This window comes from Lucilia cuprina, chromosome 5 (assembly GCF_022045245.1).
Source record: "Lucilia cuprina isolate Lc7/37 chromosome 5, ASM2204524v1, whole genome shotgun sequence".
Classification (NCBI taxonomy): Eukaryota; Metazoa; Arthropoda; class Insecta; order Diptera; family Calliphoridae; genus Lucilia; species Lucilia cuprina.
The window spans coordinates 11,321,585-11,346,555 of NC_060953.1; the positions used below are offsets into that span (position 1 = coordinate 11,321,585).

At 27.3% G+C, this 24,971-nt stretch overlaps 1 protein-coding gene across 1 annotated transcript in view; it reads right to left on the minus strand.

Moving 5' to 3' along the window:
• Nucleotides 1-19,082: 19,082 nt before the first annotated feature.
• The window catches only part of LOC111678683 (nuclear hormone receptor FTZ-F1-like), a 74,187-nt gene continuing 68,298 nt past the window's right edge, over nt 19,083-24,971 (minus strand). Inside the window, exon 2 of the mRNA XM_046950968.1 lies at nt 19,083-20,329. Within this exon, the coding sequence (XP_046806924.1) occupies nt 19,710-20,329 (620 nt within the window). The 3' untranslated portion in view covers nt 19,083-19,709. The remainder of the gene's footprint in view (nt 20,330-24,971) is intronic.

The following is a 24,971-nucleotide window of genomic DNA, read 5'->3' on the forward strand; positions in this document are numbered from 1 at the left end:
CTAGAACTGAACTAGAACTGAACTAGAACTGAACTAGAACTGAACTAGAACTGAACTAGAACTGAACTAGAACTGCACAAGAACTGAACTAGAACTGAACTAGAACTGCACAAGAACTGAACAAGAACTGAACTAGAATTGAACTTGAACTGAACTAGAACTGAACTAAATTCCTGAAATATTATAGAAGTTGTGAGTGTTTGAAATTTCAAGTTCTTCCCGTTTAAGCTCTCCAACTTTGAACCTTTACAACAAGTTGTATGTTTGATCTTGAAAATGGTCGTTTTTTCTTTATATAAGTTAAAAAAAAAATTATAAATTTTGAACAAATTTATTTAAATATTTGATAAATGTTGAATTAACAAAAATTTCTTTTGATATAATTTAAAAACCTTTCAATTTAACTTTTACCTAATAAATCTTTTACAATTATATATTTAATTTGAAACAATTATTAACATTAATAACACTCTGTACACCCTCAATTTGTTTTTTTGGATTAAATAAACTTTCAATTTTAAAAATTGTTAATTTATCTCTTTTTTTTCTGTGGCTTTTAACAGATATTGTAACTCCCAAATGTTCAACAATAAAAAGAGATAATAAAGCTAAAAAAATAGCAACAATTTCCAAAAAAAATTTATATATAAAACAGATTATAATAAACCTCAAAAAAGTATTTAAGTATGTAAAAATTAACAACAACAACAATAATAAAACAAAATTCGAAAGTTGAAAAAATTCATAATAATCAACTTAAAATAAGAGGAAAGATAGACAGACAGATATAAAAAAATAACACCAAAAACAAAAAATTATGTAAGTTACTATATGAAAAACAACAACAACAACTACAAACATAAATTATACATATTTTTAATGTTTAAACAAAAAAAAAAACGAAATGCTTTCAATAACAGAAAAAAAAATAAACAAAGCTTTTTAAAAAGGAAGGAAGTGCAAAATGTTCACAAAAAAGTTATTAAAAAAACACCTTTAAACAAAAAAACAACAACATACTCTCACTTAATATAATTTTAAACTCACGCTTTCTGAATTTGTTCAAAAATTAAGGAAAATTGTTGTTTTATTTAAAAAAAAGATAAAAAAAAATTAAAAAAAAAAAATCTGAAAGAAAAATTTTGAAAATTTGAGAAAAACTAAAAAAATATTTTATTTTTAGAACCTTTACCGATTTGAACCAATCTTGGCTTTTTTTATATAGAAGTTAAGTTAAGCTTTCAGAAACTTTACAAAAAAGTCGCCATATTTAATTAGTAAGGCAGCCATTGCTTAACAAAGTATAATATTGGCTAAAAATATTTTTTGTTTATACAAATCTTTAATTATATAGAACTCTGAAAATTTTGAACCGATTTATATGAAACTTGGTACAGTTAGAGAATAAAGGTTAAGCTTTCATGATATTGCAAAAAAGTATTATAGAAATAAATGTACAGTGGGCTACATACAAACAAATTTTAAAATACGAAAAAAATTTAAAAATATTTTTTATGATAAATATTGAAAGATTTCATTAAACAAATCTGAACCGATCTGCATCAAATTTGTCTCAGCTATAAACAAGGAGATAAGCTTTCAAAAACTTTAAGTTGCAATTAAAAAAGTTAAGTACCATGAGATCTAGGGACTGTCAAAGTTGAGCATCTGGTAAAAGAAGGTTTAATGATAATACATATTTTTATTTATATAGAACTCTGAGAATACTGAACCGATCTAAACGAAACTGGTTTTATTCAGAGTAGACAACATAAGCTTTCATAGACTTAACTAAAAAGTGCACAAAGTTAAATAGACAGTGGGCTACATTAGCTTAATATGGGTAATATTAAAATTTTATAACATTATAGGTTATTAAGGATTATATGACGATTTTGTTAAACAAATCTGAACCGATTGGCACCAAAATAGTCTTAACTATAAAGGAGGAGATAAGCTTTCAAACACATCAAGTCGCAGTTGAAAAAATTGTATACCAAAAGATCTAGGGTCTGTCAAAGTTGACTATCTTATACAAATAGTTTAAAAAAAACTAAATTTGTTTATTTATATAGAACTCTCAGAATACTGAACCGATCTGAACGAAACTGGGTTTATTAAGAGTAGACAACATAAGCTTTCATAGACTTAACTCAAAAGTTCACAATGTTAAATTAACAGTGAGCTACATTAGCTTAATATCGGTTATTTTAAGATTTTACAACATTAATTGTTATCAAAGAATATTTAAAGATTTTATTAAACAAATCTGAACCGATCGCCGCCAACTTTGGCTTAACTAATAACAAGGAGATAAGCTTTTTAGAAACTTAAAATCTCAGTTGAAAAATGTGTACACCAAAAGAAATAGGGGCTGTCAAAGTTGACTATCTTTGAAAAGTAGTTTTTTTGAGAATACAATTGTTTGTTTATATAGAACTCTGAGAATACTGAAACGATCTGAACGAAATTGGTTTTATTCAGAGTAGACATCATAAGCATTCATAATCTTTACTAAAAAAATCACAATATAAAACATACAGTGGGCTAAATTAGTACAAAGTGGAAAATTTTCCAATTTTGTAAAATTTTTATTCATGAATATCTGAACTTTCATCAAACAAATCTGAAACGTTTGTCATTACATTTAACATAACTATAGTGGAGTATTTCAGCGTTAAAAAGCTTAAACACAAGTTTAACTTTTATTTTAATAAATAGTTTAAACCCAACATAAACTATAGTTAACAACTTTATAGATTATGTAAATTTTATTTACTTTATAACTTAAAAACGATTAGGGAATTCTTTATAAAGTTTAGGGATATTATTAGTTAAGATGTTTAGCTTTCAGAAACTTATTTGGTTTTAAATCTAGTTTAAACACAGCTTAAACTATAGTTAGCTTAACTTGATTACTTTGAGTTATGTTGCTGTATATATAAATCTTGATTATTATGTATATAACTTTAAAAATATAAGGATATTAGGAATATCAGTAGAGCAAATGTTAAGCTTTCAGGAACTGGTTTAGTTATTAAGCTAGCTTAAGTACAGCTTAAGTTACAGTTAAACAAAGTTGACCACTTTGAGGAAATTACCTTTATAGAACAATTTTTAAATTTTGTTATTTTCATATAACTTTAAAACTTCTAAGATGACCTCTACAGACTTTAGGTTTTATCAATAGAGGAGGTGTTTAGCTTTCTAAAACTGGTTTGTTTTTTAATCTAGTTTATGCCTAGCTTAAGTTATAGTTAAACAAAGTTGACCACTTTAGGAAAACTGAAAAATTTAATAATATTCTTATAACTTTAAAACTTTTCAAACGATCTTTACAGAATTTAGGAATATCAATAGAACTGGTGTTAAGCTTTGAGCAGATAGTTTATTTAATTCACTAGCTTAAACCTAGCTTAAGTTATAGTTCGACAAAATTAAGCACCTTGCGAAATTTTTTTTATATAAAAAATGTAAATTTTATTTAGTATATAACTTTAAAACTAATTGAACAATTACAGCAAATTTGGGTTTATTTATAGAGAAGCTGTTAAGCTTTTAATAAAATGTTTATTTATTTACTTAGCTTAAACCTAGCTTAAACTACAGTTAAAAAAAGTTGAATAATTTAAAAACTAAAAAGAATTTTTACAAATTTTTATTTCTAAAACTTTAATTTGAAATCTTAAAACTAACAACATAATGACGTAAAACCTTACACAAAAAGGAAAACATACACACACACATACAACTACCATATACATATGTAATTGTCGCCCCAAAAACAGCCCCTCCAAAATGTTATAGAATTGCAGGCAAATTGTGGTTAAAAAAAAGACCCCAAAATTTGTAAAAACAAAAACAAAAATTACAAGAATTAATAGCTTAACATAAAATTAAATAATACAGCAGCATATAACAACAATAACAACAACAATTATAACAACAAAGTTAGTAAAACTGCATAATTATAACATGACTATAATGTTGGAAAGAATGACGGACAGATTAAATGAGAAAAATTCCACAAAAAAATATAAATAAATAACTTTAGGCTTAAACAATTTAAGAAACAAAAAAACAAAACACAAATATTAAGTAAGAAATCAAAACAAAAATGTGAAAAACAAAAAAAAAATGCACAAGAAATAAACTACAACAACAAGAGCGTACACTACATGTTGCATTGATTGTAACAGCAACAATATAAATCTGCACTAAATAATAAACACAATATTAAAATGTCCAAGTACATCATACAATACACTAATACCAATCCAAAACATACATAATATAACAAACACAACAACAAAATCAAACTAAAATTAAAAACAGAAACAAAAAATAAATACAAGGAGAATACAACTACACACTCACTCCCCTTTTTTTGCTAAACGCTGCTTCACCATCCCACCCCCCCCACACCACATGATCATACCATCATAAGCCAACAACAAACAAACGAATACGAGTACATAATAAATAAAAAAACAACACACACACAACAACCACTATAGCAACACTAAAGCATTAATATAAAACAACAACAACAGAAACATATCAACACAGAAAAAATCTAGGTCATGAGCGCAAGAGATGGATGTATAGGCCAAGAGCGCAAAGGCGGAAATGAGATAGCAAGACGAAAATACCCAACAACAACAACAGAAATTTAACGTAAAACTATTTTATAAAGTGGCGAATGTAATCATACACATACATATGTACATACATTCATACATTCATTCAAACATTTACACAGTAACAACAATAATAACCACAACTAAACTATTAAGATTTAGTTGGTAAATAAGAAAAAAATTAAAATTTATGGAGAAAAATTTAATTTACTAAAAATACTTTAAATTTAAGAAAACATCCATATGATTTCATCGAAAACTAGAGAGAAAAAGGGGAACAACAAGAAAGGACTATAGTCAAGGCAAGCAGATTAATCAATAGTCAAGACTCATCTATAGTCAAGACTATAGACAGATCTATAGTCAAGACTATAGACAGATGTATACTCAAGACTGTAGACAGATCTATAGACAAAACTATAGACAGCTCTATAGTCAAGACTATAGACCGATCTATAGTCAAGACTATAGACTCATCTATAGTCAAGACTATAGACTCATCTATAGTCAAGACTATAGACTCATCTATAGTCAAGACTATAGACTCATCTATAGTCAAGACAATAGACTCATCTATAGTCAAGATTATAGACTCATCTATAGTCAAGACTATAAACTCATCTATAATCAAGACTATAGACTCATCTATAGTCAAGACTATAGACTCATCTATAGTCAAGACTATGGACTCATCTATAGTCAAGACTATAGACTCATCTATATTCAAGACTATAGACTCATCTATAGTCAAGACTATAGACTCATCTATAGTCAAGACTATAGACTCATCTATAGTTAAGACTATAGACTCATCTATAGTTAAGACTATAGACTCATCTATAGTTAAGACTATAGACTCATCTATAGTTAAGACTATAGACTCATCTATAGTCAAGACTATAGACTCATCTATAGTCAAGACTACAGACTCACCTATAGTCAAGACTACAGACTCATCTATAGTCAAGACTATAGACTCATCTATAGTCAAGACTATAGACTCATCTATAGTCAAGGCTATAGACTCATCTATAGTCAAGACTATAGACTCATCTATAATCAAGACTATAGACTCATCTATAGTCAAGACTATTGACTCATCTTTAGTCAAGACTATAGATTGATCTATAGTCAAGACTATAGATTGATCTATAGTCAAGACTATAGATTGATCTATAGTCAAGACTATAGATTGATCTATAGTCAAGACTATAGATTGATCTATAGTCAAGACTATAGATTGATCTATAGTCAAGACTATAGATTGATCTATAGTCAAGACTATAGATTGATCTATAGTCAAGACTATAGATTGATCTATAGTCAAGACTATAGATTGATCTATAGTCAAGACTATAGATTGATCTATAGTCAAGACTATAGATTGATCTATAGTCAAGACTATAGATTGATCTATAGTCAAGACTATAGATTGATCTATAGTCAAGACTATAGATTGATCTATAGTCAAGACTATAGATTGATCTATAGTCAAGACTATAGATTGATCTATAGTCAAGACTATAGATTGATCTATAGTCAAGACTATAGATTGATCTATAGTCAAGACTATAGATTGATCTATAGTCAAGACTATAGATCAATCTATAGGCAAGACTATAGATTGATCTATAGTCAAGACTATAGATCAATCTATAGGCAAGACTATAGATTGATCTATAGTCAAGACTATAGATCAATCTATAGGCAAGACTATAGATTAATCTATAGGCAAGACTATAGATTGATCTATAGTCAAGACTATAGATTGATCTTTAGTCAAGACTATAGATTCATCTATAGTCAAGACTATAGATTGATCTATAGTCAAGACTATAGATTGATCTATAGTCAAGACTATAGACAGACCTATAGTAAAAACTATAGACAGACCTATAGTCAAGACTATAGACAGATATATAGTCTAGGCTATAGTCTAATCTATAATCAATACTATAGACTAATTTATAGTCAAGACTATAGACTCATCTATAGTTAAGACTATAGTCAAGACTATAGACTTATCTATAGTCAAGACTATAGACAAGTCTATAGTCAAGACTATAGACTAGTCTATAGTCAATACTAAAGACTCATATATAGTCAAGACTATAGACTCATCTATAGTCAAGACTATAGACTTATCTATAGTCAAGACTATAGACTTATCTATAGTCAATACTAAAGACTCATCTATAGTCAAGACTATAGACTCATCTATAGTCAAGACTATTGACTAATCTGTAGTCAATGCTATAGACTAATCTGTAGTGAAGATTTTAGACTATAGTCAAGTCTATAGACTTAACTATAGTCAAGACTGTAGACTAGACTGTAATCAAGACTTGAGACTAATCTATAGTCAAGACTAAAGACTAATCTATAGTCAAAACTATAGACTAATCTATAATCAAGATTATTATATTATGGTATGAGTAATTTAAAATTGCTCATACCACCCTTAGACCCAAAAAAACTCACACTTGGTCTAACGTGTAGTATGACAAATTTTTTAATTAGTATATGAATTCTATTGAAAGTATACAACCAGTAGTACATAATTTCTAAGCAACTTTTTTTTTAAAAAGTTCTGTTTTTCCCCATCTTATGTCTCAAAACTGTAGCATGCATTTATAAATCGCTATATGCCTTTGTTATTTATTTGCACTCATTTCCATTTTTATTTTCAGATTTCTTTTTGCCACGATATTGCCCTCAACTTGAGGACGAGGTGAGTACGAGGACACATTCTTGTAGAGAAAAACAACAACAACAGCAGCAAAAATTGAAAATAAAATTATCGAAATGTTTTGCAAAATGAGAACGAGCACACAAAAGTGCAATAAAAAAAATTCGTTTTCGTTTAGTTTTTGTGTAATAGTTTTATAAACAGTATTTTTAGCACAAAAATATTTCAAAAAAAAAAATCGAAAAACAAAAAATTACAAAACAACTGGTTTAATATAAAACGGCTTTGCGAATCACACACATATACACATACATACTATGTGTATATATAATAACACAGCAAACAAATTAATAGTGAGAAAGAAAAAATCAACAGCAAACATACCAAAGTTAAGAGACTATACACAAAACTATCTACACTACTATTTATTTCTAGACCGATCTTTAGTAAAGACTATAGATTGCTTTATAGTCAAGATTATTGGTCAAACTCTAGGCCACACTTAAAACTTAACTCCAGTTTTATCTCTAGTTATAGTTAAGACTATAGACTGATCTATAGTCAAAAATATAGACTGCTCTTTAGTCCATACTGCAGTTTGTTTTCTAGTTAAGACTTTAGACTGATCTAGTCTAGATTTTAAATTGATCTTCATTTTAAATTCTTTACTTAAGATTATAGAGTGATTTTTTGACAAGACTGTAAACTGATCTTATGTCTAGACCACCAAACCAGACTATAAATTAATCTATTGTCAATAGCATAGAGTGAGCACTTGACCCATCCATAGTTAAGACTTTACTCTGATCTCTAGATTAAAAACTGATCTTCCTCACAAACCATAAACTCAGATTTACTAAAGGCTATTGATTGATCTCTAGTTTTGACTACAGACTGATTCTTAGCATAGTTTATGGAATGATCAATAGTTAAGACTATAGTATGGTCTCTAGTCTAGACTATAAACTGATCTCTAGTAGAGATTATATTCTGGTCTACATACTGGTCTTTAGCCTAGACTGCAGACTGATCTCTAGTAAAAACTACAGACTTTTGATTGATCTCTAGTATTGAATATTGTCTAATATCTAGTTGAGACTATAAATTAGTCTCTAGTCAAGTCTATAGACTGATCTATAGTGAAAATAACAGACTAAACTCTAGTCTTGACTATAGACTGATCTCTAGTCTACACTATAGATGATATTTAACCATGACTATAGACTGATCTGTAGTCTAGACTATAGATGATTTTTAACCATGACTATAGACTGATCTATAGTCATGAATATAGACTTATCTATAGTCATGAATATAGACTGATCTATAGTCATGACTATAAACTGATCTATAGTCATGACTATAGACTGATATATAGTCATGACTATAGACTGGCTTTTATTAATGACTGTAGACGGATCTTCAGTCTATAGACTGATCTCTAGTATGGAACATAGTCTGATCTATAGACTGATTTCTAGTACTGACTGTTGACAAATTTCTAGACTGATTTCGAGTCTAGACTAAAGACTTATTTCTAGTCTAGACTATAGAAGGCTAGACTATAGACTGATCTCTCGTCTAGACTATAGACTGATCTCTAGTCTAGACTATAGACTGATCTCTAGTCTAGACTATAGACTGATCTCTAGTCTAGACTATAGACTGATCTCTAGTCTAGACTATACACTGATCTTTAGTCTAGACTATAAACTGATCTCTAGTGTTGACTGTTGACTAATCTCTAGTCTAGTTTATAAACTGACCTCTAGTCTAGTTATAGACTGATCTCTAGTTTAGACTGAAGACTGATCTTTAGACTAGCCTATAGACTTATCTCTAGTGTATACTATAGTCTAATCTCTAGTCTATACTATAGGCTAATCTCTAGTATAGACTATAGACTGATCTCTAGTTCATAATATAGACTGATCTCTAGTGTAGACTATAGACTGATCTCTAGTCTAGAATATAGACTGACCTCTAGTCTTAACTATTGACTGTTCTCAAGTTGAGACTACAAATTGGTCTATAGCCCAGTTTATAGATTAATCTATAGTCAAGGCTACAGAATGATCTCTAGTGTAGACTATTGACTGATCTCTAGTCAAGTTTATAGACTGACTTTGTAGAAATCTGTAGATTGATTTCTAGACTACAAACTGTTTAATATTAAGGACTATAAACTGTTATAAATAACGTGATCTCGGTCAAGACTCTATAATGTCTGAGTCATAGACAACTTAGTTTTTGTTTTTAAAATTAAAATTAAAATCAATTTTAATTAGTAGATATATATATATATATATATATATATATATATATATATATATTTTTTTGTAATTATTTCTTTGCAAACTATCAGCTGTAAAACAACTGTTTTGGCCTAATTTAAGTAGTTTGTTTGTGTTTCTTTTAGTTGTTAACATGTTTAAGTATGTTTTGTTTGTTTTGTTTTTCTCTCTAACAAATTGGCGTTTAAACAAGTAAATAAATAAATAAGTAAAAAAAAAACAATGTTAAGTGCAATTAATTGCAATCAAACGACATAAAACCGCCCGCTTGAATAAATGCGCCCGCTTTTTCAAGTGTCTGCAATTGTTTAAAAGTAATTTGTAATTAAGTTAAATCAACATTTTACAAGTTTATTTTTGTAAATTAATTTTTGTTTATTTTTTTTCAGTTTGTGCTTTGTTCTAGCAAACATTTTGTTTCTATTTTTTTAATTATTTAAAGATTGTGTAAAAATGATAAACAATTTTTTTTGTTGGTCATTAAAAGTAAAAGTATGTGTGTTTTACAAAAAATTATGGAAAATATTTTTGGAAATTAGCCAAATATTAAGTGAAATAGTTTAAAATGTTAGAAAAATATAAAAACTTTAAAAAATAATCGATAATTATTATAAATAATAAAGAAAAACAAAGTTTTAAAGCTAAGTTATCCTTTTTCAATGAAATTATTTAACAATTTTTGTTAGAATTAAGTAAATTATATATCGTTAAAAAGTAGTTTTCATAACCTATCATTTGATATATAATATGTTTAATATTTCTTTTCTATTTCCAAAATAAATGGCCACAAAGTTAGAACTTTAAAGCAAAATGTCTAGTTTAGCTGACTTTACTTATTCCGCTTAAACTTGTATTTAAACTTAGTTTAATTATTCTTTACAAAACTTTTGTTAAGCAGTTAAATTTTAAATATTTTTTTTTTAATTTCTTTTTCACAAAAAAAAATCAATAATTTAAAAATGTTGTCATAAACTAAAGCAAATTAGAACAGCTTTTAATAATTAAAATTTCTGAAAAAGGGGAGCAAAATACAGGTAGGGGGGAATATAATCCAGTGGGTGGGTGTTAGTCTATTTGTTGTAATACATAATAACTATATGATATATTTAATAGCAACTAAATGCAAAAGATTTTGCAATCAATCACATGCTCAAAAAGAGGCATTTTTATATATTTTAAATAAAAAGATTATAAAAAAGAATGAAAATAAATGCTGAGAAAAACAAAGATGCCAGATGCTGATAAAGTAAAACTATAAGGATTAAAACCCGTCAAACTAGATAGACAAGACAATAGCTTATAATGAAGACTATACTTCGTCGAAACTATACAGTGATACCCTAGCAAGATCTGTTGATAACAGATCTATTAGCAATACTATAGACTGATCAATATTTAAGAATAAAGACTTATTTATAGTCGAGATAGGCTATAGAATAGTGTATAGTTTGGACTATAGAATAGTCTATAGCCTATAGAATAGCCTATAGTCTGGACTATAGAATAGTCTATAGTCTGGACAATAGAATAGTCTATAGTCTGGATTATAGAATAGTCTATAGTCTGGACTATAGAATAGTCTATAGTCTGGACTATAGAATAGTCTATAGTCTGGACTATAGAATAGTCTATAGTCTGGACTATAGAATAGTCTATAGTCTGGACTATAGAATAGTCTATAGTCTGGACTATAGAATAGTCTATAGTCTGGACTATAGAATAGTCTATAGTCTGGACTATAGAATAGTCTATAGTCTGGACTATAGAATAGTCTATAGTCTGGACTATAGAATAGACTACAGTCTGGACTATAGAATAGTCTATAGTCGGAACTATAGAATAGTCTATAGTCTGGACTATAGAATAGTCTATAGTCTGGACTACAGAATAGTCTATAGTCTGAACTATAGAATAGTCTATAGTCTGGACTATAGAATAGTCTATAGTCTGGACTATAGAATAGTCTATAGTCTGAACTATAGAATAGTCTATAGTTTGAACTAAAGAATAGTCTACAGTCTGGACTATAGAATAGTCTATAGTCTGGACTATAGAATAGTCTATATTCTGGACTATAGAATAGTCTATATTCTGGACTATAGAATAATCTATATTCTGGACTATAGAATAGTCTATAGTCTGGACTATAGAATAGTCATAGTCAGGACTATAGAATAGTCTATAGTCAGGACTATAGAATAGTCTATAGCCAGGACTATAGAATAGTCTATAGCCAGGACTATAGAATAGTCTATAGTCAGGATTATAGAATAGTCTATAGTCTGAACTATAGAATATTCTATACTCTGGATGATAAAATAGTCTACAGTCTGGACTAGAGAATAGTTTTTAGTCTAGACTATAGAATATACTATAGTCTGGACTTAAGACTAGTTTTTAGTCTAGACTGCAGAATAGTTTGTAGTCTGGACTGTAGAATAGTTTTTAGTCTAGGCTATTAAATAGTCTATAGTCTGGACTATAGAATAGTCTAAAGTATGGACTATAGAATAGTATATTGCCTAGGCTATAGAGAAATTTATAGTTTATACAATAGATCATTCTCTAGTCTGGACTATAAAACAGTCTATAGTCAGGACTATAGACCAGCCAAAGTTTGGACTATAGACGAGCCTATACTTAGGACTATAGACGAGCCTATACTTAGGACTATAGACTAGGCTTTTTATACTCTATACTATAAAACAGTCTATAGTTTTTACATAATTACTTTAATTATTATTAAGCTGTTAAATCCTTTCAATCAAGAAAATAAATCATTTAATCGGGTGGCATCATTTGTAGGATTACAACAATTATAACAATAACAAAACATAAATAAAAAGGCCTTACACAACAAATTATAGAGAAATGAAAAAAAAGAAGAAAGAAATATTAATGAGAAATAAAAAAAAACACAAACGCATAGACCTCTATATACCAACAAAAAAGTTAAATTAGTTAAATAGCAACAACAATGATACAGAAATAAATATTAAGTAGAAGAAGAAGAAAAAAACTAGCAATGCCGATGAATATGACAAGAGATTTTTGTAGATGTTGTTGTTGTTGCTGTTATTACAGTACATATTTTATTGAGAGGGGTTATGGTTACAGTTGTAACAATAACAACAACAGCTACATTTTACTGGTTAGTACTCATATGTAAGGTTTCCATTTTTTTTGCTTTTTTTATGAATTTTTGTTTTTTACTTTGTTTTGTTTCTTTTTTTCGTTACTGTTCGTGTTTAAATGAAAACGAGAGTGACTTCTATAGCGAGTAGTAGAGTGACTTATTGACTTAAAGTTAAATGCCTGTGTTTGTTGTAATGTATATGTAAACGAGTATTTTAAATGCTTAAAAAGAGTATTTTTTGGAATTTCTTAATTTAGTTTTTGTTGTTGGTTGGTTGTTTGTTTTCTTCTTCTTCATCATCATCATAGTTTTCATTAAAGCTGATATTGACATGACGAAACAATGTGAAACTTAAATACAAAACAAATAATAAGAAAACGAAGAAATAAGCTTTATATATAACAACAACAACAACAATATTTGGTGTGCGAGTTATATTTAATGTGTGTTTGTATGTCACTTGGCTACAGAGGCTAACGCAACAACAACAACAACAGCAACAACATAAACTAAATATACCACCAAAATAAAAACCCCAAAACACATTGACATACATTTATAATAAAAAAAAACACACACTTACACAACTACATATATACACAACTACGTATACATAGTATAATAAAATCAAAAGTATAAAGAGTATAAGAAGAAGCAGGGTTTTGAAATCAAATAAAGAAGCAGCATTAAAACAGCACGTAAATAAAAAAAAAAAGTAAAATTTTTATTAAAACTTGGGATAGGTCGTTCTTTTTACGTTCGTTTCTGTGTTTTTGTTGTTATTGCTGGCTGCTCTCATTTCATTTCTTTTTTTTAAGTTAGAAAAATTTATGTTAAATACACATATTCATATAGAAAATTATATATTTAGATTTGGAATTTTTGTAGCAAATAGAAAAAAAAAATAAATAAATAAATTGTTTGTTGTAGTTAGCAGCTGACAGATAATGACTAAAATGTTGAGCCAAATGAAAAAAAAAAAAAAAAATATTTCTTTTTCATAACGACAATATTCATGCTGATGATGATGACAAACAAATTGGGTAATACTTTTTTTTTGTGTTGGAATACATATTTCATATATAAATAAAGAAATCTATGAAATAATCAATGAAATTTTTCAGAAATTATGTAAAAAAAGCAAAAACATACATATTTTAAGTTAATCATAAATATTATCTATTATTTTTTTAAAAAAATAAAAAAAAATCAGTTTATTTAAAGATTTATTCAAAGATAAATAGACTAGATAATATGCTAGTCAATAGACCAGTCCATATACTAGTAAAAAACCTTTTTCATAGATCAGTTAATACATTTGTTTAAAGACCAGTCAACAGACTGGTCTATAAACTAGACTATAAGCTTGTCACTAAACTGGTCTAAGACTAATCTATAAACTAGTCTAATGACTAGACTGTCAACTAGCCTAAAGACCACTTGCTTGTCTACTTCATAGACTAATCTATAATCTGGTATATTAATTTCTTCATATACTAGTTCTTAGACCAGTTAATAAACTAGTTTATAAACTAGACTATAACCATGTCTCTAAACTGGTCTAAGACTAATCTATAAACTAGTCCAATGACTAGACTGTCAACTAGCCTAAAGATTATTTGATTGTCTACTCCACAGATTTATCTATAAACTAGTATATTAATTTCTTCATAAACTAGTCCATAGACCAGTCCATAAACTAATATATAAACTAGACTATAAACTTGTCTCTAAACTGGTCTAAGAGTAAACTATAAACTAGTCTAATGAGTAGGCTGTCATCTGTTCCATAAAGTAGTCTTTAAAGTAGTTCATAGACTAGTATATAAACTAGTCCATTGACTAGTCTCTAAAACTAGATTATAAACTTGTCTATAAACTGGTCTATAAACTAATCTATAGACTAGTATATAAACTATCTAGTCTATAAACTAGTGCATAGACTATAAACTAACTCACAGCCTAGTATATAAAATAGTATATAAACTAGTCCAAAGACTAGTCTTTAATTTAATCCATGGGCTAGGCTATACACTAGAGTCTATAAATTAGTCTACTTCAAAGACTTATCTATAAACAAGACCTTAGGCTAGTCTTTAAAAGAGTCCATAAAAGTGACCACAGACTAGTTTAAAACAAGTTTAAATACTAGTCCATAGACTAGTCTATAATCTTTTCCAAAGACTTATCTATAAACTAGATTTTAGACTAGTCTTTAAACTAGTCCATAAACTAGTCTATCATCTAGTCCATAGACTAGTCTATAATCTAGTCAATAGACTAGTCTAAAGCTAGTCCAAATTCTAGCCCATAGACTATTCTAAAACTAGTCCAAATACTAGTCCATAGACTAGTTTATAATCTACTCCAAAGACTTATCTATAAACTAGACCTTAGACTAGATCTTTAACTAGTCCATAGACTAGTTTAGTAACTAGTTTGAACTAAACCTTAGACTTATCTATAAACTAGTCCATAGACTAGTCTAAATACTTTTTCTTAATCTAGTCTAAAAACAAATCCATATACTAGTCTGCAAACTAGTCTATATACTAGTCTACAAACTAGTCCATTGTCTAGTCTATAAACTAGTACATCGAATAGTCTACAAACTAGTACTTATACCAATCTATAAACTAGTCCACACAGTAGTCTATTAATTAGTAGAAAAACTAGTATATAGACACATATATATTAAAGTAAAGATAATTTAGCTCTTAAACCCTACTTTTCCTTTTTAATAGCTGATAAATTATTGCAACTTCTTTAATTTTTATTAAAAATTAATAATTTTTAATTATTTGTGCATTAATTAAGCTTTAAAACATTATTTTCTAATTAAAAACAGAAAAATATTTACAAAGTTAGAAACTAAAACAGAGTTGTTTAGCTTTATTTACTAAACAGCTGTAGCAGGTTTGTTTACCTTTTGTCTTAAAAGCGGCAGCTTACTTCACATGGGATTTCTTGCAGAATTTGAAGAAATTTTTGTTAAAAATTAACAAATATTAAAGATTTTAAAGAATATTATTGATTTTAAAGTTAAAGAAGTTGTTATTTAAAATATACCAAAAGAAATCTGTAAAAAAATAACTAAAAGATTGACAGATAGCAAGATGTTTTGCTTTGTTATTGAAATGTGTAGTTGTATGTATTTGCTTTGTTTACCTTTTGTTTAAAGTGCTGTTTCTTAATTTTAATTGTTGTTTTCTTTTTAATATTAAGAAAATTTATTTAAATATTTATTTATATTTGTAATTTTAAGGAATATTATTATAAATTTTCTTAAATTTTTAAGTGTTATTTGTTAAAAAACAAAAAGAAATCTTTAAAAAGTTAAAAGAGATATAGAGAGAGAATGATGTTTGCCTTTGTTTTTGTAGTGATTTGTATTTGTTTTGTTTACCTTTTGCCTAAAGTGCTTCTTCTTACTACAATGTGGGGTTTTTCGAATAAAATTAATGAAATTTTGTGTAATTTTTGTAAAAAATTAAACTTTTTCATAGTTTAAATAGTGTATTACAGTTTAAAAGTTAAATATTTAATAATATTATTAGTTATTATTGTAAAATGTAGAAAATATAATAATAGTAGTTAAAAGTGTGTGTTTATATCTCTTTGATGTCTGTTTAAAGCGAAGTTATTGGATAAATGTTTAAAATTTTATAAAAATTAACAAAATTATAAAGATTTAAAAAATTTAAAGTGTTTTTAACATTAATTTTTACTTTTTTTGTATAAAGCATAAAAGAGAGAGAGAGAGAGAAAATTGTTTTGCTTTGTTGTAGATTTTAAACAGTAAATTGTTACGAATATTATAAATTGTTGTTATGAAATAAAGCTAATAGATTTCAAGCTTTGTTTGTTGTTTAGGAAAACATTCAACTTGAAATAATAACCTGAATTAAATGTCTATTTATGTTAGACAAAAAAATCACCAAGAAATATCGCTATATACTATTCTATAGAACAGACTGTAGTCTTCTATTCTATACTATAGACCAGCCTTTAGTCTTTATTATATTAAGAAGAGCTTTGTTTGTTGTTGTTGAAAACATTCACTTTGAGATAATAACCTAAAATATAGACTATTCTATAGATCAAACTGTAGTCTACTATTCTATACTATAGATCAGCCTTTAGTCTTTATCATATAAATAATATCTGAAGCTTTGTCTGATGTTGTTAAAAACATTCACTTTGAGATAATAACCTAAAATATAGACTATTCTATAGATCAGACTGTAGTCTACTATACTATATATCAGCCTTTAATCTTTATTATATAAATAAGATCTGAAGCTTTGTTTGCTGTTTTTGAAAACATTCACCTTAAAATAATAACCTAAAATATAGACTATTCTATAGACCAGACTGTAATCTACTATGCTATACTATAGACCAGCATTTAGTGTTTATTATACAAAGAAGATCAGAAGCTTTGTTTGCAGTTGTTGAAAACATTCACCTTGAAATAATAACCTAAAATATAGACTATTCTATAGACCAGACTGTAGTCTACTATTCTGTGCTATCGACCAGCTTTTAGTCTTTATTATATGAAGAAGATTTGAAGCTTTGTCTGCTGTTGTTGAAAACATTCACCTTGAAATAATAACCTAAAATAGCATTAATTGTTTGTTTATGTTAAAAATATGCAAAAAAAAACTGTTATTTCTTGAAGCAATCACCATTAAATGTATATAAGACCCTTTTTAAACAAATTTAGTTTTTTTTTACAAAACTTTATAAATTTTTTTCTCTAAAATCTTTTTTAAAACAACTTTTACTTTAAATAATTCTTTAAACTTAAGGAATTTTTCAATTGTGTGTTGTTATTTAGAAGACTTCACTTTAACATTCTAATTCTTTATTTTTTGACATAAAAAAAAACTAAAGTGTCAAATTGCAAAACTATAAAATTGAAAAAAAAAATGTTTTACATTAATTTTTTTTAGTTACTAACTATTGCAAACTACTAATAGTAGAAAAAAATAGGGGGAAAAATAAATAAATAAAATATCGATTTTGTTTGTTTTAAGTTTTTTTTTTCTTGTATTTTTTCGTACTATTATTCAAGCCTCATTATCAAGTATCTGCTGAATTGAAAACATGCTAAAAAGTACATATGAATTTGTGTGTAGTTAAATTGTTGTTGTTGTTGTTGGTTTTTTTCTATATTTTTTGCATATAGTTTTTTTTTAACCCTTCACTGTAAAGGAGGTATAAAACTATAAAAGAATGTTTTAGTTTATAAAATAGTTTGTAACAGTCAAAAGAATTGTATTAAAGTTATCAATACCCAGTGAATGTCGAAATGAAAATGTGACATATGAAACATAACTTATTTTATCAAGCTAACAGTTCTAGTTGATTGCCTTACAAGTTTTTTTAGGTTAACCGTTAACAGTTTAAGGTGAATGTTTGAAATTACTTCACTTCTATTGTTTTTTCTTCATTTCATAGTTGTTTTAAAAAAGTAACTGTAGCCAAGCTACCATTATAAACAACTGTGATGAGTAGTAGCTAAAGCTTAAGTTGTTTTTGCTTTTACTTGTTAAATACTCATATTTTTTAAAGATTTTCCCCCTATAATAATGACATCTTGACGTATGTCTTTTATTATATTAGTTTTTTGTTATTATTAAAGAGGGAAAGAGAGAGAGAGATAGTAGTTGATTTAATATTCTTTCTTTTGAAACAAAATTATACAAATGTCTTCTTAAAAGTCTGATTTATAGTAAGAAAAAAAGTTATTTATTATTAACAACATAATTTAAAATGTAAAATTCTAACAAATAAATAACTAAATGAAAATAAAACATTTAACAGTATAACTGTCTCAAAACGGAGAAAAATCAATAGAGACAAACATATATTTAGTTCTTGCAATTGAATTTTAAAGATTTTTAGCTAATTAAACTATAGACCAGGCTATAGTCTATACTATAGACCAGACTCTAGTCTATACTATAGACCAGACTCTAGTCTATACTATAGACCAGACTCTAGTCTATACTATAGACCAGACTCTAGTCTATACTATAGACCAGACTCTAGTCTATACTATAGACCAGACTCTAGTCTATACTATAGACCAGACTCTAGTCTATACTATAGACCAGACTCTAGTGTATACTATAGACCAGACTCTAGTCTATACTTAAGACCAGACTCTAGTCTATACTTAAGACCAGACTCTAGTCCATACTATAGACCAGACTCTAGTCTATACTATAGACCAGACTCTAGTCTATACTAAGTATAGACCAGACTCTAGTTTATACTATAGACCAGACTCTAGTCTAAACTATAGACCAGACTCTAGTCTAAACTATATGCTAGACCTGACTCTAGTCTATTTTAGAAAACTGAAGACCGATAACTGTTCTACAGAAAACTGATCGAACAGTAATGATAATGCGATCCCTAGTCTATAGAAAACAGATTGAGCGATCAATACTCTAAACAGGAATGAGCAGTATTTTATAAAAATCTGATCGAGCGATTCCTTGTCTATGGAAAACTGATCCTGGGGTTTCTATTGTATAAAAGAAATGATAATTATTCGAAAGAAAACTGATGATGATTCAATAGTTGTTTGAAGTGATCAAGCGATCACTTTTCTAAAGAACAATGTCTAATTGATCCACTATTATAGAAAACTGATCTAGTGATCAATATTCTTTAAAGAACTTGTTGCGTGAGTAGTATTTTAGAGAAATTTGATCGAGAGACATCTTAGTCTAAAGAAAACTGATCAAAGGGTTAATATTCAAAAGAAAAAAGATTGAGTAATTGATATTCTAAAGAAAACTGATCAAGGAAACTAAATTCTAAAGAAAACTAATTTAGTGATCGTTATTCTATAGCGCTGATCTTACAAAACCATATGGATTGGTTCCATAGTTAGAGCCAAATAAGGTTTAACAATAAAAATGTTGATAAAATTATAACTGTGGGTACTCACCTTCTAGTTTCATGCCTACCTCGAGACACTTTTGAAAACGACAATATGGACAACGCTTCCGTTGTGTCTTATCAATATGACACGAACGTTCCGCTACACACGTGTACACTTTCTTATTTTGTACTGTACGCTTAAAGAAACCTTTACACGATTCACACGTCAGCAGACCATAATGATAGCCGCTAACCTTATCACCACACACAGGACACAGTTCCTCGAATAGATGTTTGAAATCAATAACATCAGGCGTTGAACCACTGGCAGAGGCACTGGTACCACCACCACCAACACCGCCGGCACCGCCCAAAGCATTAACACCACCCACTAAGTGGCCGGTGGAAGAGCTGGTGGCACCAACATTTGGTGGCAACAGAGACATATAAGTGCCTGAGGCTGAAGAGGCCGAAGAGCCGCCATTATTACTGCCACCACCACTACCACTACCACCGATAAGGGCAGAATTTTGGGCTGAATTAAGAGTGACGACTCCATTGATTAGAGAGACGCCAGCCGAGGGATTGGAGGTGGTTTGATTTGAGGAAGGACCATTGCCGCCATTGGCGCTCTGTTGTGAATGGGAGGAGGTGGTATCCTGATAACCTGTGGGAAAAATATATTGAGAATCGATGTTATAGATGTAGGAATATTGAAAATTGGGATTATTGGCAATATTTTGTTGTTGTTGCTGTTGCTGCTGCTGTTGTTGTTGTTGAGGTGGCTGTTGCTGTTGGTAGTGTTGAGGTTGTTGCTGATGGTAGTGATGTTGTTGTTGTTGCTGGTGATGATGTTGTTGCTGTTGTTGTTGTTGTTGTTGCTGATGACTTGTATTTGTTAAATGTAAGGTATAAGAACTATAATCATCATTGGCATTTGTTAAATCAGTATCGGTATTATTATTGTTATTGTTGTTGTTGTTATTTTGATTATTATTTAACATGTGTTGATTGGAATTGGAATTATTACCAGCTACCAGAGCTGGTGATGAAGGTTGATCCTGTTCCAATTGCAATGAAAATGGTGACATATTTAGCGACGATATAAACGACGCCGTCGCTTGTTGTTGTTCCATTTTTAATAACATTTTTTGTTACAAAACAAAAACATAAAATTTACACACACACGCACACACTATATGTCACTTGGTGTGTGTTTCTTTTAGCTTTAAGAGTGCAGGATGGGGAGATGATTTGTTGCAGTTATATTCTTCTTTTTTAGTAGAACTTTTTGTTGTTGTTTGTTATTCGTTTGTGTTTTCTTTTTTTTTTGCTTTTGATATTGCTTAGTTGCTGTTTTTGTTTGCTTTTTTTGTATTTTGTAATTATTAAGGTGGGTTTTCTGTTGTTGTTGTTTTTATCTAAAGGATTTTTTTTTTGTTTGTTTGTTTTGTGTTAAAGGGACGGTTTTGTTGTGGTTTTTTTTTTGATAATTTTTTTAAGGGGGGATTGTATAAGGAAGGGGTTTTTTTCTTTAAATTGTTGCACTTTTTTTACAAAATTTCTTTTAGAAATTTTTTTATAATTTTCATTGCTTGTTTAAGATTTAGCTGAAATATTTATTTTTAAATATTTTTTTATTAAATTCGTTTTATTTTGGGAGATATTTTTTAAATTTGTTTTTTTATAAAAAAATTTTTTGTTTTTTGAAAAAATTTTCAAAATTTATTGAAAATTGTTTTTTTGTTTGTTTAATTTTCTTAAATATTTTGAACAAAATTTGGTGTTTTCTGGTTTCTTTAGGTTTTTTCTCTATATTCGAATTGAGTTTTCGAGCATTTCGAAAATTTTCGAAATTTTCAGTTTTATCCAAAATTGTGTTTCTTTTTTAATTTCACTTAAAATTTTTTAATGCTGTTAAATGTTTATTAGTTTTTTCACTTTATTTCGAAATTTTTAAACTTTTGAATTTTGAAATTTTTCGAAATTTTTGAATTTTTTTTTTAATTTCGAAATTTTCCAAATTTTTTGATATTTTATAAATATTTGTAAAATTTAAGTTTATCTATAAACTTTTAAATATTTTTTAATAATTTTCAACATTTTTTCCTTTTTTCATGATTTTTAGAAAAAATTTTAAAATTTCGTTTATTTATCAAAATTTTTGTGAATTTCTCAAATTTCTTTAGTTTTGTTGTTTTTTAGGCTTTTAAAAGTAATTATTGTTGTTGTTTATGTTTTATTTTATAAGTTTTTGTTAAGATTTTGAGATTTATTTCAATGTTCGAAAAATTTCGAATATTTTCGAACATTTAGTTTTTGCTGGATTTTATTGAAATTTGTTTTAAATTTACAAAAATTTATTTCTTTTAGCTTTGTAAGTTTTTTAAGATTTAATTTGGAATTTTTAGAATTTTTTTGTTTTTTTTTTTAATATTTTTTAAAAATTTCTTTTTTTTTAATTTTTTGAAATTTTTTTTTTTAAATATTTTTTTTTTAATATTTTTTTAAATATTTCTTTTAATATTAAAATTGTTGTTAATTTTGTTTTATTTTTTTAATTGTTGTTGTTGTTTTTAAACAATTTTTTTAATTCTCAAGTTTTGAATTAAATTTCCGAATTTATTTTGAGTTTTTTTGTTCGAAATTGTTTGAGATTTTTTTGGAAATTTTATTTTTTGTAATTATTGTTGTTTTTGTTGTTGTTTTCAAATAATTGTTGTTGTAATTCCAAAGTTTTAAAAAGATTTTCAAAATTATTTGAAGTTTTTTTTTATTCGAAATGGTTTTAGTTTTATTTTTTAATTTAAAATTTTTAAAAATTCATTTATTATAAATTTAGTTTTTCTTTAATTTATTTAAAGTGTTTAATAATTTTTGGAATTTTTTAAAATTTTTTTAAAAATTTTTAAATTTTTTTTTGAATTTTTCAAAAAATTTTTTTTTTATTTTCAAAATTTTTCTTTTTGTTTAATTTTTATTAAAATATTTTTCCCAAATTGTTTTTTAAATATTTTTTTCGATTTTTTTCAATTTTTTTAAATTTTTCATTAAATTAATTTAATAATATTTTTTAAATATTTATTATGTTTTAATTGTTGTTTATTTTTAAAAATTTTGTTTATATTTATATCAAACATTTTTGAACACAATTTTTTTTCGTTTTTAACTCTCAAACCATTCAAAATATTTTAGAAATCACAACTTTTTTTAAAAAGAATTTTTTTAAATTTCTTTTTTTTTAAATAAATTTTGATTATTTTTCTCTTACTTTAAATTTTTTTAATAAATTTGTATTTCTGGTTTAACAGGTACTTGGTTGTTTTAGGGATATTTTTCTTTCTTTTTTGTTAAAATTTATAAATAATGGAAGATTTTTTTAAAAAAAGAAAATTTATTTTAACTTTTAAATTTAATAAATATTGCACTTTATGGTTTTTCATATTATTTTTCTTAAAGAATTTTTTTTTTTTAATTTATTATTTATTTAAAAAGTGTTAAGTTTATACAATAAACATAATCCTGGGGCTGATTATTGCATAAATACTCAACAACTTTTTTTTATAATTTTTATTTATTTGGTTTTTGTTTAATTATTTAATTAATTAAATAGTTTAAGTTTTATATAATAATAATTGTATTTTAAATAATTTACCCTTAATTAACAATAAAAGTTTGTTTATTTGTTTATTTAAATAGTTAATTAATTAATGTTTAATTTATTAAAAGTTTTCTTTTTTTAATTTTATTTCTTTTATTTTTTCATTACAGAATCTTGTCTATTTGTTTGTTTGTTTATTTTTATTTTTTTGTTTTTTGTTTTGCCGAAAAACACGACCAACATCAACCACGTATCTCGATTGACTAAACCCAAGTAATGGCGAGGATACCCGCAATACTCTATGCTAAATGCTACGTTAACGTTTCACCATAATGTCTACATAAACGTTAACATCGACGTTAGCGTTGTGCCCCAAAAGATTACGTATTACGTACAAACATATCTACAGATAAACTATATGTAATGTTTGGCCCATACACGAACAACAACAACAACAATAACAAACAAACTCGAGAACGCCAACGAAACTGAAACTGAAAACTAAAATAAAGCTCTTTCTTAAAACATCAAAAAGTTTCACTTTCATTTGAACACAACAACAACTATGAAAATCAAGAGTATAACATCACATTTATAATATTAAAGCTTAACACAACACTCTCTATTAATTTTACTTTCAATTCATTTTTTTTCCACACACACACAGCAACAGAATTTGCCTACCTTTAACACAAAAAAGTATACTCAATATTTATTTAAATACTAGCAAATCATTCATACGCCTAGTAATACTTCTCTTAACACAATGCAATCTCTCTCTATCTCTCTCCGCCTGTCAACATGTCTTGCTCTCTGTTTGGTTTTAATACTCTTTGAAAAAACGAAAACGAAAGTGAAACTTTTAATATTACATTTATTCACTCATACCTATACATACATATATTTATAAAATTATGAAAGACTTTATAACATTTTGCCGAAAGCCCCCCCCCCAATCACTTTATCCAACACAATGCATATACTCTCTCGTTTACTAACATAATGGTTTGTTTATATTATAAAAACAGAGATGGAAATGTTTATAAGTTGAAGACTGCACTATAGAAAACTATAGACTATACTACAGATTGAACTGTAGACGCACATATTAACTTGACTAGACTAAAAACTAGACTAGAACTATGCTATAGAATATACTATAGAACAGACAATTGTTTTATCTAAAGTCTAGTCTATAGTATAGCCTATAGTCTAGTTTATAATTTAGTCTAGTCTATAGTCTACTCTATAGTCTAGTCTATAGTCTAGTCTATAGTCTAATCTTTAGTCTAGTCTGTCGGCAAGTATTTAGTCCAGTCTTAAGTCTTGTCTACAGTCTAGTCTATAGTCTAGTCTAGTCTATAGTCTAGTCTATAGTCTAGTCTATAGTCTAGTCTATAGTCTAGTCTATAGTCTAGCCTATAGTCTAGTCTATAGTCTAGTCTAAAGTCTAGTCTAAAGTCTAATCTATAGTCTAGTCTATAGTCTAGTCTATAGTCTAGTCTATAGTCTAGTCTATAGTCTAGTCTATAGTCTAGTCTATAGTCTAGTCTATAGTCTAGTCTATAGCCTAGTCAAAAGTTTAGTCAAAAGTCTAGTCTATAATTTAGTCTATAGTCTAGTCTATAGCCTAGTCTATAGTCTAGTCTATAGCCTAGTCTATAGTCTAGTCTATAGCCTAGTCAAAAGTCTAGTCAAAAGTCTAGTC